Source organism: Acartia tonsa, chromosome 11 (genome assembly GCF_053477335.1).
Source record: "Acartia tonsa isolate MP-2025a chromosome 11, ASM5347733v1, whole genome shotgun sequence".
NCBI classification, from domain to species: domain Eukaryota; kingdom Metazoa; phylum Arthropoda; class Copepoda; order Calanoida; family Acartiidae; genus Acartia; species Acartia tonsa.
The window spans coordinates 12,699,599-12,714,232 of record NC_137270.1 but is presented as its reverse complement, the minus strand read 5'-3'; the positions used below and the strand labels follow the sequence as shown (position 1 = coordinate 12,714,232).

At 31.5% G+C, this 14,634-nt stretch overlaps 2 protein-coding genes across 3 annotated transcripts in view; one reads left to right on the top strand and one right to left on the bottom strand.

Moving 5' to 3' along the window:
• LOC145331048 (uncharacterized) overlaps positions 1 to 14,634 on the top strand; it is a 456,415-nt gene that overhangs the window by 306,749 nt on the left and 135,032 nt on the right. The gene's annotated exons all lie outside the window — the stretch shown is intronic.
• On the bottom strand, positions 12,940 to 14,196 carry LOC145331052 (uncharacterized). The gene is made up of 3 exons (XM_080175667.1): positions 13,767 to 14,196; positions 13,435 to 13,709; positions 12,940 to 13,334 (listed from the first exon to the last, which is right to left on the bottom strand). Exons 1-3 carry the CDS (start codon positions 13,858 to 13,860, stop codon positions 13,236 to 13,238), a joined length of 468 nt encoding a protein of 155 aa, XP_080031793.1. The 5' UTR covers positions 13,861 to 14,196; the 3' UTR covers positions 12,940 to 13,235.

Below are 14,634 nucleotides of genomic sequence, written 5' to 3'. Positions count from 1 at the left end.
AAAAAATATTTGTTAAGTTCACGAAAAAATCATTTATATTGAACAAACAAAAATGCTCATATGTATTTCCTTTCAAAACTACCAAAAAGGCAATTATGTAAAAATTCAAAACTTTAAATGAATAAAATATATTAAGATAAAAATATTTTCTTATTTTTCATTATCATATATAAAATGTACAAAAAAAAAGGTTTTTAATTGGCTGATTTTAAGAAAAAAAATATTAAGATACTACATATATGTAAGCAAAGAATTTGTCAATTTTTCACCAAAAAAAAAATCACGAATTGTCAATTGGTAATCTACCAAATGGGGGTTTTAAAAATGATGCCGCCAAAAAATATATTTTAACTTTCTTAACTGTATAGCAAGGGTTTATAAATTATTCTTAGAACATAACAATAACATTTAATCAATTAAAATCATAGAATATCAAAAAATAATTTTTCGGTTACCTTTTTTAGGGAGGGGTGAGGGTGGGGGGGTGGCGAAAGTTTTTTAATTTAATACCTTACTTTTTTAATTCTGTTGAGTAATTATTTTAGGAGATATAATCGTTCTGTCCATAACAAATTAAATGAATTTCAATGTTGTACTTAATATTTTATTAACGCTATCTTTATTATAAATAATACATTCTGTCTTGAATATTAATTTAGATTAACAAGGGCAATTGTGTCCAAAGCTAAGTTTTGTGTTTTTAATAATAATAATAATTGCAGCAAACTAATTTTAGAGAAGAAAAAGAACATTAACTGTTATATAGGTAGATAATCCTATTTTGTAATGCTTTAAGATTTCTGTTATCCAAAGTGCCTTGTGATGGTTTTAAGCTATTTTACTGCCCTCCTTTCACTTCAGATTGGGTTTTTGATTTTTGGTGTATCTTCGTGTAGCCCTTTAAGCTCGTTTAGACTCCAGTAAGTAAACCCCTAGTAGCAGCTACAAGTAGTAATAATTCGCAGACAGAAGTGTAATTTATACTACCTCGTTGGGGCGTATTTCTTCTTCGATTTCAAGTAAGCCAGAGTATCATCCGCTTGTATTGATATTATGTTCAGTAACACCTGACAGTCAACCAACCCTGTGATTGCACTACACTTGTCTGTTAATGGGCCAAGACAATCCCCCTATTCTCAATTGTCACGTGCCATCCTGCAGTATGTAACATTTTATCGTCTCTATTATGACGCGCGGTGTGGGCCAGACTCGAACCCGACACCTCCCTGACGGCAAAAAGGCACGCTAACATTTACGCTACTGCCGTGAGTTTTATTTACATACAATTCAACAACAGAGTAGATGCGCAAGGAAACATTAGAAATTAGAAATTTAATATTCAGGCCCCAACTAAACAAAAAATAAAGATAAGTCACAGATTGTAGAGCTTTATAATTAGAAGGTCTGAATCAACAAGAGTTTTTAAAATTATTAGCTATTTAAAAACACAAATGCTAAATAACAATGTCTTTACACTAATTCTACATATCAGGGAGGGTCGAGGGTACTTTATACTGTTAACCAATTATCTCATTAGTTAGCTAAAATCTTGATTGGATAGTACAAACTAGCAGAGTCCAAAAGCGCTTTCAGTATTAGAAATGTAAAGTACATACTTTATTTCATTATAATATAGCATGTTGAAATAGTGTTCATCAAAGAAAATGTATTCTTTTTTAAAGCGAAGATTTCTATAATTAAGGTCGGTCCGTTCGTCCGTACGTCTGAGACAGATAGCTTTTTTCGTTAATTTAGGCATGTTAGAATTATCCTATCGATTTCAAACTTTGCATGGTGATTCCTGTAGTAGTTAGGTATGATTTAGAAAGTTTAGCAACTCTATAATCATTACCAGAATGTTCGTACGTCCATTTTAAACATGTTGATTTTTTACATGTTGACATCAAAGTACAATATTACAAGCAAGCGACTCTATAATCAAGTCATAAAAATGTAAGTATGTCCATAAAGATTATCCTGTATACATCAAGAAGTTTTTCAACAAATTTGCTCACAATTTTGCTTTGACTCTTATTCATTTATATTCTGATTATTCAGTTCTGACACTATACAAGTCCGTTTGTCCTACCGTTTCAGAGCATCGCTTTTATCGATGTTGTCATCCTTGTTACAGGGGGAATAAACAAGTGTTTTTTTTACTCTAAGTAATAGGAATCTATGATTTTAAAATAAATTTATTATACCCATAAATAAACAAAGCATGAAAAGGTGTTTTGGAATAAATCATACTGCTTATGATTTGATTTTCTCGCGTGAAATAATGATCTGATTAAAATAAAACATGGCATAATTTTTTATTTGGTAATTTTGCAAAATCTATGGTGTAAAGAAATAATAGTTATTTCTCGCATCGTATTATAAACAGCTTTCCGCGGATATAGAATGTACAATTATAAGATTAAAACCAGTTTTTTTAGCCCCGAGGTGTCGAAGGCACAGGCTGAAAACCTGGTTTTAGTTTTATAATTGTATATTTTTATATTCGTAGAAAGCTGGATATAATACGGTGCTAGACATAGTTTTTTCGTATGGATGCAAACCAGTTCCTAACCACCGGATTCGAATGAATACGAGAAATTCAAATTCCATGATTAAAATAAATCCAAATTGTTAGGGATCTAAAGGGATAAGATGATGGCATCCCTAATACAAAAATACCCCTTCAATTGGTTGAAACGTTTCCACACTAAACTTAATGAACCATCCAATCTAAATTTATTAAAAGTCTCCAAAGTTGATAAGTAAATGAATAGGAAAACATTATTATGAAACTTTGGGGACTTGTGTAAAAAAAACAGCCCAATGGCCCCTCCCCCCCTCCCTGCAAATCAATGAATTTTCTTCTAGGCCATATAAAAATTTTCCTTGACGCCAAAATTGGAGTATGAAAAATACTTTACAGCGCGTTGTATAAAAGAAGTAAATACCCGGGATGAATGGGACACTGGTCCCCAAAGTTTTATAAACACGATCTCTCATTTATTGGTTTAAAAATTTGGGGATTTTTGTATCTTATTTGTGTTGTTAAAACTAGAAGTGTCCAAACTTTTCAACCAATAACTTAGATCTACAGAAGGGATGACTTGTTGTCGTCATTGTTGATGTATATAAATTTATCGCCCATTGTTAATCCATTAGAATCTCTGATATCAGCTGAACAACTGGCGATTTTTTGTCCAATCAAATATTTATGGGTTTTCTCAGGAGATACAAGGATATGTAAACGGATGATTTAATATTTATCACACCGTATTATATACAGCCTTTCGCGGATATTAGAATGAAAAAATATAAGAACCAGTTTTGTTAGCCCCGAGGGGCCGAGTGCCCAGAAGAAAAAAAAAACTGGCACAAATTTTATGAATTTTATTTTAGTATTCGTGGAAAATTGATTTTTCAGTATGGCTGAGAACCGGTTCTAATCCAACGGATATTCATTGGTTTCCAAGCCGTGCTGGAAAAGCTTTTCTTAATGTTTTTCAAGCAACACTAAGATATATCTAACTACAAATACCCACCCGTGAAACTTACTAAATCAGTTTAATCAGAAGCGAAACTAAAAAAAAACCTTACTTTTGTTTTTAATAGAAGAAAATCCTTGTTTTATAATGATATTTTAATTGTCTTTTTTCATTTTAGGTAATGTTATATGTTATTTCTACGGTTCATTTATTAAGTTAGGTTAGGTAAGTCTAGGTACAAATTCAGATTTCCAACAATTTTAACAATTTAAATCATTTTTTATGTTTTTTACAGTTTTTAACCACTTTTCAAAACTATATTCACTTAAATTTATAAATGTCTTGGGGTGGTTTTATGCTATTTTGCTGACCTCCTGCCACCGCCCCTAGAGCTAGGGGCTAAGCAATTAGTAAATTTATATTTATGAATATAATTCCACGTCTTATTTAGTATAATTATAAGATATTAAAATAAATTTATTTTATTTTAAAATAGGTCCGCTTAAAATTAAGTAATATTTTAGTTTTAATGTTTTATCTAATGTTATAGGTCAATAGCAGATAAATAAATCTTCCCCCTTGAATGACTGTAAAAACATACTTAGGGTAGGGGTCAGGAATGGATGTCAAATTTTTTTGCTAATATTAAATCTAGGGATGGCAATCCCTTAAATTTTTGGACCGGATTCGGATTCTTACAAGAATCCGTCAAAAAAAGGCGGATTCCCGCGGATTCCGGATTCTTATTTTTGGCGGATTCCGGATTCGGATTCCGGATTCTAGCAATATTTTAAATTAAAAAAGTTAAGTGCTACATATGCCCTAAAAATTAATGTTCTTGTTGTTATCTATAATTCACTTCCGAGAATCGAACCAGATTTCAAAAGATATTATATATAATACATGATAATCTTAGTCTTCAAAAAGGCGGAGTTAAAAGAAAAACCTCAAGACGCTAATTTAAGCCTACCAATTAAGAATCCGAATCCGCTATTAAAAAACGGATTCCGGATTCGGATCCGGATTCCAAAATTAGCCAAAATAGGCGGATTCCGGATCCCGGATTCGGATACGGATTGCCAACCCTAATTAAATCAACTTAAGACGACGTAGTCAATATCCCATAAGAATATACAATCAAAGACCTCTTTCATGTAAATACCATAGAGTCAAAATTCCTTATGAAGAGTAAAAAAAGTCACTAATATGTCAGTAATTACCACTTTTATGTATTATCCGACAGTCGATGTAAATTATTACAATTATCGTTGTCAGATTACATAGAACTTGTAAACGGTAAAGACAAACTCAAGTTCCTAACTTTAGAGAAAAGAAGAAAACATTAAAAAAAAATTATGTAGAAAACCAATTATGTAGTATTAGCGTGAAATATATTATATATGTTCGTTTTCACTGTGGGGCTACGATTGAGTTTTTAATTTTGGAAAAGATTCACATTGGTCATAGGATGGTTTAAAGCTATGGAACTGTGTTAAGCTATTTTTCTGTCTTCCCCCTTCCGATGCTAGGTGCGCAGGCAAAAATGGATGAAATGAGTTATATTGTAGATTGGACGCTGTAAAATCTTCATAAGTAATTTCAGAAGTATATCTCTTAAGGATCAATTTTATTTTGTCTATAGCGTTTTAATAGCACAAATTTAAAGAAACTAAAAATAGGTACTCGTTGATATGCCGAATTTTCACAATAACATAAAATCACATTTTTGTATCCCAACCCTTTTTGAGTATCTATGAATACTTAGAATAAAATAAATAAGCGGGGTGTGGGAGGGATTTACCCCTCCTTGACCCTGGCCCAAGGATGACCACTTAGAGAGTTGCCAACCCATTTATTAATCCAAAGTTTCATATTTCTTTCAAGATAAAAATACAAAATTCTGCCTCAGTATATATAGATTTACATAAAAATTTTCTACTTTATTATAAAAACAAGGATGACAACATCCATAAAAGCGTAGCACTGAAACGGTAGGACAAACGGACATTAACACTTGTATAGTGTCAGAACTGAATAATCAGCATTTAAATGTATAAGAGTCAAAGCAAAATTGTATGTAAATTTGTTGAAAAACTGCTGGATACAGGATAATGTTTATAGACATACTTACATTTTTAGGACATTATACTTTGTTGTCCCAGTAATCATTATACCAAAATTCAGATCAATCGGATGATTAGATCACATAAAAGTTAGTTGTTAAAAAAGTAAATAAATCAACATGTTTAAAATGGACGTACGGACATTTTGGTAATGATTATAGAGTTGCTACGTTTTCTAAATCGTACCTAACTACTAAAGGAATCACCATGCAAAGTTTGAAATCGATAGGACAATTCTAACATGCCTAAATTAAGGAAAAAAGCTATCCGTTACGCACGTACGGACGTACGGACGGACGGACCGACCCTAATTATAGAAAAGCTTCGCTTTTAAAATGCCTTAAACAATAAATCAATAAAATGACAATTTTGGTCATAATTAATAAGTACAACATTAAACATTGAGAATTCTCAACATAGAGATTTATAGGTACATTAAATTCCAGGAATCGTTAACGACAACGTATGGTGAATTGATATACATCCCCAATGATAAACAACAATGCCCCTTCCCTCCCTTGTAAATTTTCCGACGTTATTGGTACCCATTAAAAGCCATGGGTTGGCAGATTTGCAGCCACTCCTGGGTTTATGAAAAATTCCGGGGAGAAAATTGATAGAAGTAATTTTACAGTGGGGAGGATGGGTATTTGAACCATCCCTTAAAATAAAAAAATTTGCAGGGATTTTAAGGGATAAGATAATTTACAATAGATTAATCAACTGATCTATAATTTAGATGTATATACAGATAACTACCTCCCCCCTTTTCCAATGACCTTTTTCGTCTACTGTTTTCTGCTAGTTGTCTGTGTTAATATTCCCGACACCATTGGTTGATTTTCATAAATCCAATTGAGAGTCGACACAAGGTACATCCCCGATGATGACAAACAAAATTGCCACTTCTGTAGATTAAAGGGCTCATGATTGGACCAACTTATTAAGGATTAGTTAAGTATCAAAAGAATATGTCTATAAAATTGTAGAATTTAAGAAACTATAAATTTTTCAAAGACCTGATAATATTTACCAAACATAAAAGGACAATTTTTATTCATCTACATATGTATGTAAAATAATTACAAGGCTGAAAATATATGGAATTTCTAGAAAATGCGGAGTTAAAATTAGCCTAAAACCATCCAGGGAACAATGCAAAACATCCGCAAAAATGATAAATCAATCGATAAAGTGGTTACCGAGATTTTAACTTACAAAAAAAAAAAGCTTTATGTACAGTAGCATTTGAAAGCTGCAGTGAAATCGAAAATGCAGAATTCTTTGACATTTCTTATCATCACTCCCATTAAAACTTAAATACAAACGTTCTGTAATTAAAGGGTTTAATGTACAAACAAATAAAATGATTAATCTCTTTTTTTTTATGGTAAAAAAGTAAAAATACCTAAAATATAATTTCTAAGTCATTACTTATGATTTAGTGTGCATTATTAGCTATTCTCTTTGACCTGTGGGTCAACAAACAAAGAAGAAGCAAACATATATCAGTGCAGCGCACTTTTAAATAAATATAACTTGTTTGGATCAGGAAATAAGTGGACATTGGACTGTGAATTATTCTGGTACCTGAAGTTTTATTTAGGGTTGGGCCGGATACTTTTTTGGCCGGATACCGGATATCCGGCTGATTTCAAATGCCGGATATCTGGTAACCGGCCGGATATCCGGCCAACGCCGGATATCCGGCAAATATCCGGTTATCCGGCCAAATTACCGGATATCCGGCCGGATAACCGCCCAAATTACCAGATATTAAAGTAGTAAAAAAAAATTTCTTCAGAAATCTTATATAAATTTACATAAAGTTAAACTTATTCAAAAAAAATGTTCTTCTAGCTTCAATAATAAGAAAATTATAGCCATTTAAGATTTTAAAAAGCAGAGATTTTTGGTGTAAAGTATAAAAAATTATAGAGCCGGATATCCGGCCGGATAGTTTCAATATCCGGTATCCGGCCGGATATTGAAAATGGCCGGATATCCGGCCCAACCCTAGTTTTATCAACAACCTCTCTCATTTGTTGGAGACATATCGAATTTGAATTCATTCTATAAAAGGGTTATTTTATTTATCACAACAGGTTATGTAGTCAATTTATACATTGTCTTATCATTATCTAAAAAGTTCTCAGCTAATAAAGGTTACAGAAAGCAGGGAATGGACAATCTCGGTTTAATTAATCTACATCCATTTTTTACCCATTGAAAATAAGTAGAATTTTACAGGGAAGATTAACTTGTTTGCCACTGACATATCCCTGTAACTCCGAAATTCTATTGAATTGAGGAAGAGAAATTATCTTTTAAAACTTTTTGGTGGGAGATAATTTCCGCATTAGATCAATAAATGGATGTAGAATATACGAGCATATATTGACAGCGGGAAAAAATTGTCCCAAGTTTATATTGCTAACATAAACCTTATTTATTGGTTAGTTCGTTCATCCTGTATGAAGGGAGGGGATGGAGTAAAAGGGGTATTGTTAATTTAGCAAATTTCACTCTATTAGAGTTCATGAAAATCTGGTGCAACATTTAAATAATAACATATTGATGGAGTCCCTATATTTTTTTTAGATTTTCAATAAGTTAAGAAATAGTTAATTCTATAAGTGAAGTAAATGTAAAAAGACATTATGTGATGCTGTATTAATATGAGGTGCAGATTATTTGCTAACATGAAACATTTGCGGATGGGAATGCACATAAAATAATTTATTTCTCCTTTTCAAATAAAATAACTCCGCCCATATTTTAAGAATCATTATTTATTTAAAAAACAGGGTAGATTTTGTCCATATAAGTAAAGCGAAGTTACAACAAATTGAAATAAATGATCAAAAAGATTATTATGAAACATCAAGGCTACTTTAATCATATAAAGAAGCAAAAGTTATTTTTTTATTTGTCAGATTTTTCTATCTATTTCTTTGTTATATACTAGCGGCTGCGCCCCTAGCATCTAGAGGCTCTATATTTGAAGGAATATGATGGGCAGAAAAATGGTCTAAAACCCCATACCCGGTACACTTATTTATAAAAATGAAATAGCCTAAAACCCCCTCTGCACCTTCAAGAAGCCTCACTGTTAAGGAGAACCATATCGTTTCAGCGGTTAGCGATATACTTCGCTACAGACAAAAAAAGCTTACTACTTTATTTAATAGGATATTAGTCTTTTATGTATCAAATATTTATATATATAATCTATCTTTTGTTCTGTCTTTCTATTTATTTACATAGCTATCTTTCCGTCTGTCTGACTATCTGTCCATTATTCTATCTTTCGGCCTGTCTTTATATCTGTATGTTTGTCTGTCAGTTGTATTTCTGTCTATCTTTCTATCTATCTTTCTATCTATCTCGCTCGGTAGCAATTGCTTTCTCTTTGTTTATCTATTTATCTACAAATGTACCTGTCTCTTTTATCAATTTATCTATTCCCTCTCTCCCTCTCTTTCTCTCTCGCTTAGTTATCTATAATCTACAAGACTTTATTTGGTGCAGTTTTACTTTATGGGGGTGATTCAAAAATACAATTTTTTTCAATATTCAACACTTTAAAATTGGTGGGGAGGGATTGATTTATTGTGAAAAAAAAACATACATAATCCCCCTATTTTTATCGTAAATAAAAAGCTTCATTTTGACGTACTATTATTGCAATTTGATATTTTGTAAAACCATTTTAAAAGTTTTATAAGCGCTAAAATGATTTATATATACAACTTTATAAAGCAAACTATACAAAATCGTATGTCCATTTAAAATAACTTAAGAAATCTTCCAAATAATTAGCAAAAATCGTCTAAATAGTTGGTAAAGAAAATCTATGGCTACAAGTAGATTATTCAATTCACATATTATAAATTATACTTTTCGTTCAGCTTTTAAGTATTTATGTAAACAATTTCGGATCTAATTATTTGCTAAATCAAATGCACACCACTATTTGTTTTGATTTTAGTAGCCAAGTTTATGACAACAATGCATAATAGATACTCTTGTTTTCAGAGAAGCTTCTCTATGATTAGGATTCTATATTGTCCGTACGACCATAATTCGTTAGCTTGAACTTTATGGGTAAATTAACACTTGATTGAGTTGCACAAAATGACTTTTCTAACAATAATTTTATGTTTAAAAAGTAATTTTGTATATAATTATTTGAGGATATATCAATTAATTGGCCATTGTCCCATCTCTTTATTTCTGCAATGGCCATAATCGTTCTTGTTTTAGCTTTCTAGCACAGGCAGGGATCCAAAGGGATAAGACAATGGACGATAAATTTATCTACATCTCTAATGGTAAATAACAAAATTACCCCCTCTGTAGATCTAAATTATCGGTTGAAACGTTTAGACAATGCTAGTTCAGAACTAATCAATAAAAATTCATTAAAGTTACCCAAAGATGTTGAGCCTTGAATAAGATAAAACTTTGGGTACCAGTATAATTAACAGTCTAATGTCCCCTCCCTCTCTGATCACGGGTGACAAATGTGCTTGTTTTTCAGGCTTTCTAAAATTTGTATCAGATAACCAGTGCTGTCAAAAGTAGCGCAGCTAATATATAACTTGGGTCTGCACGTTCGGATTTTATAGACCTCTGTAATCTGAAGGGAAAAGACAATGGACAATAAAGTGATGTACACCAACAATTATGAAAAATACTACTTCCAAAGCTAAATTATGTGAGAAAAAGTTTAAACCTACCAATGAAGATTTTATAAAAGTGTCAACAAATAAGAGAACCTATATATAAAACTATAGATACAAATCAATATAAAGTCCCTTTCTTCCGAGTAGGCAAGGCACGTAGGGCGGCTATGAAAGATAAAGTTCAAATTTTTCTGTGTATAATAGTTCAAACTAATAGATGTCTAATTGCTAGAAAAATGTATAGAAATAAGATTAAAATGGGGCGGATTAGAATTAATTTTAATCAAAATTCAGATTGTATATAAATCTATGGCGATACCTTCTCCTATCTTTCATTTAAAGAAGTATTGCTACTCTATATTTTACTCAATCGGTACATCAAGTATTTATTAATTTCATCATCATAAAAATGAGATAGAATAATGTGTTTATAAAATATACACATTTATACGTCCGCATATGTTTAATCTTTTAGTCTATTATTTAAAACATTTCTCAAAATGAAAGCTTTAAAAGTAAGAAATATTAAAAATCATAAAAAATGCATTTGAATTTAAAAGAAGTAACAAACAACTCTTTCAAGTTTATATGAGATGAAAAAACAAGGATGACACTAATCTATAAGAAGCGCAGCTAAGCAAATCAATTTAAATATTGGAGTGCGGAGTAAGGGGCTACTCAACAACCCCATCATAATAAAATTAGGCCACAAGGACGACCAAGTGAGAGAGTTAAAGTTGACCCCCCCCTCAAAAAAAAATTTTAATCCCCCCCCCCCCCTATAAAAACAAATGCATCTGACAAAACCCTGTTTACGCCACTGTATTACACTATGACTTAATTAAATACCAAAGTATGAAAAAAATGTGATCTTAAATTTTTTTAGATCAATACTTTTGGTCTGTACAGACGAACAGACAAAGTGTATTGAATTAAAGCTACGCGCGCTCACACAACATCAAGAAAGGAAGAAAGAAGAATTATTAGATAACATTAAAGATATAAATACCTTAGATTTTATCATAAAAACGGGGAAAACGAAAAATAATATTTTAAAACAATAGATTTCGTACCAATATGATTCCAGAATAGTTAATTATGGCATCGTATTATAAACAGATTTTCCCGGATATTGAAAGATATTCCAGTTTTGTTAGACCCGAGGGGCAAAGGCCCAGCATAACAAAGCTGGATTATTTCTATTATATTATTTTAATATACGTGGAAAATTGTCTGTAATGGGATGCTGTACAGGATTCTCAGTTGTAACATAAATTGAATCTGGCTGTTAAAGTAATCATCATGCCAAGTTTGAAATCGATAGGACAACTCTAACAATAACCTGCCTCCATGTAATTTGTTCAATTATTTATTACTTTTTCCCTGTTAAAAAAAGATGTCTTAAAATGATATATTACAATTCTTTCATTTATTCAACATTCACATTTTTCCTCTTAACCAAAAAAATACTTGATTTTAAGAAACATTGACAAAGTAATAGATTTTATGTATGTTTGACCAGATGTATCTCGAGAACAGATACTTGTCTTTAATAAATTTTCTTTGAAAAATCAGACTGTTAGGTAAATAGTTAATAATCAAAAAAAAATCAAATGTTAAAAATTAAACAATTTTAATCATTAATTAATTTATCCTGCTTTATTAACAAATTTTGACAAATTTAACTTCCTTAAATATTTTTTTTGTGATTAATGGTTTTAAAATTGGGTAAATATTTTGAAACCCTTAAATTGAATGGTTAGGTTTTCTTGCAGCAATGATTTGTTTAGCTAAAATCTATGAAGGTTAGGCTTTTACCTTTTTGGCTTAGAAAACTATTGTTTGATATGTAACCCAATTATTTATTGACTATTGTCTAAAAGTCCTTGATCAATAGGGTGATAGTTTTCACCTGTTCTGAGGCTAATATGTTCCCCTACAGTGTTTTTGTAATCCTGATTTAGAAGTAAAAATTACAGGTAATGAGTAGTCCCTGTTAATGGCCATCAGATATAATTTATTTCTGTCTAACATATTTGAAATGTAAAAAATATAATGTCATTAGCCTGACATACTAACAGTAGTTATCATGCTCAAATTTAACAATTGTTGATGCAAGTCTTAAGACATAATAAGAATATAATTTGTAGAATGGCCACAAAAATTTGAGTAAAAAAACACACTCTCACTCACACACTTTTTTGACCTATCTTCCTAACAACAGCATGAAAAACAATTCATTTTTCTTTTTTCATCTCTTTCAGAAAAAGGTCAGTTCCTAGTAGTTGGGCAGTAATAGTCTTCCGTAACATTGATAATAGGCTCAGTGGTAGTTTTTAATAGATAGCAAAGATACTCTTAATTTACTTTTTTTATTTAGTTATCTTATTCTCTTTTGTGGTTTTTCTTATTTAATTTTTTCCATGATCACTTTATTTTATTCCTTCTCTACATCTTAGTTTCCCTCTTTCTATTTTCTCTTTATTCATCATCCTATTCTATCTTTGTTTTTTCCTAATTAAGCTAAATTTTTCCACTGTGTTAGATGATTTAGTTAATGTTATTGTTGACCACCGTACTAGTTGCATAAATCTGGAATCATCACGAGAGAGCAGTTCAACATGCCGGCACAGATCAACACAGATGAACATGAACATCTAATTTATTGTGCAGATTTACAGATAGACAAATTGATAAAGGACAAAACAAAATATGTTTATTCTAAAGTTCAACCTATATTTATTGTTTAACAATGTAGCACTCAGTGATAAAAATAAAAATATTGCATTGATCTGCAGATAAGAGATGAGTAATCTAGATTTTAATATGTTTAAAGGTTACCTTTGTGCATAATTTTTATTATTTCAAATAAAGACTAGTTTACGCCAGCCTTATCTGATTGTAAAAAGATTACGAAATCAAGTATTTAGCATAATGCCTATTTAAACACATTGACATCCCTTTCTGATGCTTTTAATTTGTCCAGCAACAGGTCCAAGAGCATCTTGATCAGCAAGGAGAAGGGGGAAGCATGGTACAACCTGAAATTTAATTAGACAAAACAGTTATTTGATCATTGTAAGATTTTGTGTTAATGAATAATTAGAAAGCATTAAAAAGTTAGTATATTTGAAATGGTACCTGGCTAAAATTGATAAGGCAAGCACACTCTCCACCATAGTTCTCCTCAGTGAAAACAGACCATGGGGAACATCCATTGATGATCACAGATCCACCAGTAGCAGGCATAGAAGGCATATCAGTTACTGCATTTTGGTAGGTGAGACCAGCAAAGTTTCTGTTGGTAAAGATGTTGATTCCTTCAGTTCCTACACTGGTGGGGTTACCAATAAAGCGGGCGCTGGAGATTTTGTTGTCCAGTGGTGTGTCCATGATCAGTCCAAACTCATCAATTCCTAAATAAAAGATAATTTATTGATGGTTTTCATTTAGAATTAAAGACATTCTGTCACCTGCGCATAGGTACCCAGATTCAGGGTTCTGAATATTGTATGCCTCATCCTCATAGAAGCACCAGAGTCCAAATCCTTTAACAGATGAGGCCATATCGTCAAAGTTGCGGGAAGCCAGACTTGGTTCACCTAACTGAATTTTATGAGTTTATATCATAATCTCCTTTAGATTCCTGTTGCTGCTATGTAAGTTACATGATATTAATTGAAAAAGTATTTGGAATGACTATTGAATATATTTTACCCTTTACCATACATTTTTAGAACATTCTGGCCAATGTTGAGCTAAAATTTAGTTGTTTGTCTGCTCTCCCTGGCAGATGACCCTGGCTTTGATAATTATAATTTTGCTGGGATATATGCACACTCCTGAATAGTAACAGAGGGACCATTGGAGGCATCATTGTCAAACAGAGTAGCATTGGGTACCACAAACTAAGCAATAATAGGATATTCAGCTATTTCAATCAATTGAATTATACAATGTTTGTCTTTGTTAACACTTCCATGAACCTAAATTACCCTCTAAATACTAAAAAATAGATTAATTTTCATTCAACCCCAACCTCTGCCAAGAAAATCATGCTTGTGATGAGACAATTAAAGTGTAATAATGAATAAAAGCGTAATATTATGAGTAATTGTTATCATAAAGAAAAATAAAAGATGTCAGTTACCATAGAGTGTCTAGTTAAGCACTTAAACCCCCAAACCTCTTTTGTTTGAAATAAATTGAAAACAAGGTTTGGTTTCTGTGCCCCCCAGGCAATTGAGGGGAAGCACCAAATAATCTATAGTAATGTTACATAACACAAACATTAGATTATTCAAATTGGTGAATAACCTTTCCTGTTTTGCCTTTGGAAGA

Excerpts from the sequence above, each read along its gene's own strand:
- LOC145331052 (XM_080175667.1), bottom strand. The coding sequence starts at position 13,860 with ATGGCCTCATCTGTTAAAGGATTTGGACTCTGGTGCTTCTATGAGGAT. Across the intron at positions 13,710-13,766 it reads ATCTGGGTACCTATGCGCAG|GAATTGATGAGTTTGGACTG; the intron begins GTGACAGAATGT and ends TCTTTTATTTAG. Across the intron at positions 13,335-13,434 it reads GCCTTATCAATTTTAGCCAG|GTTGTACCATGCTTCCCCCT; the intron begins GTACCATTTCAA and ends ATTAAATTTCAG.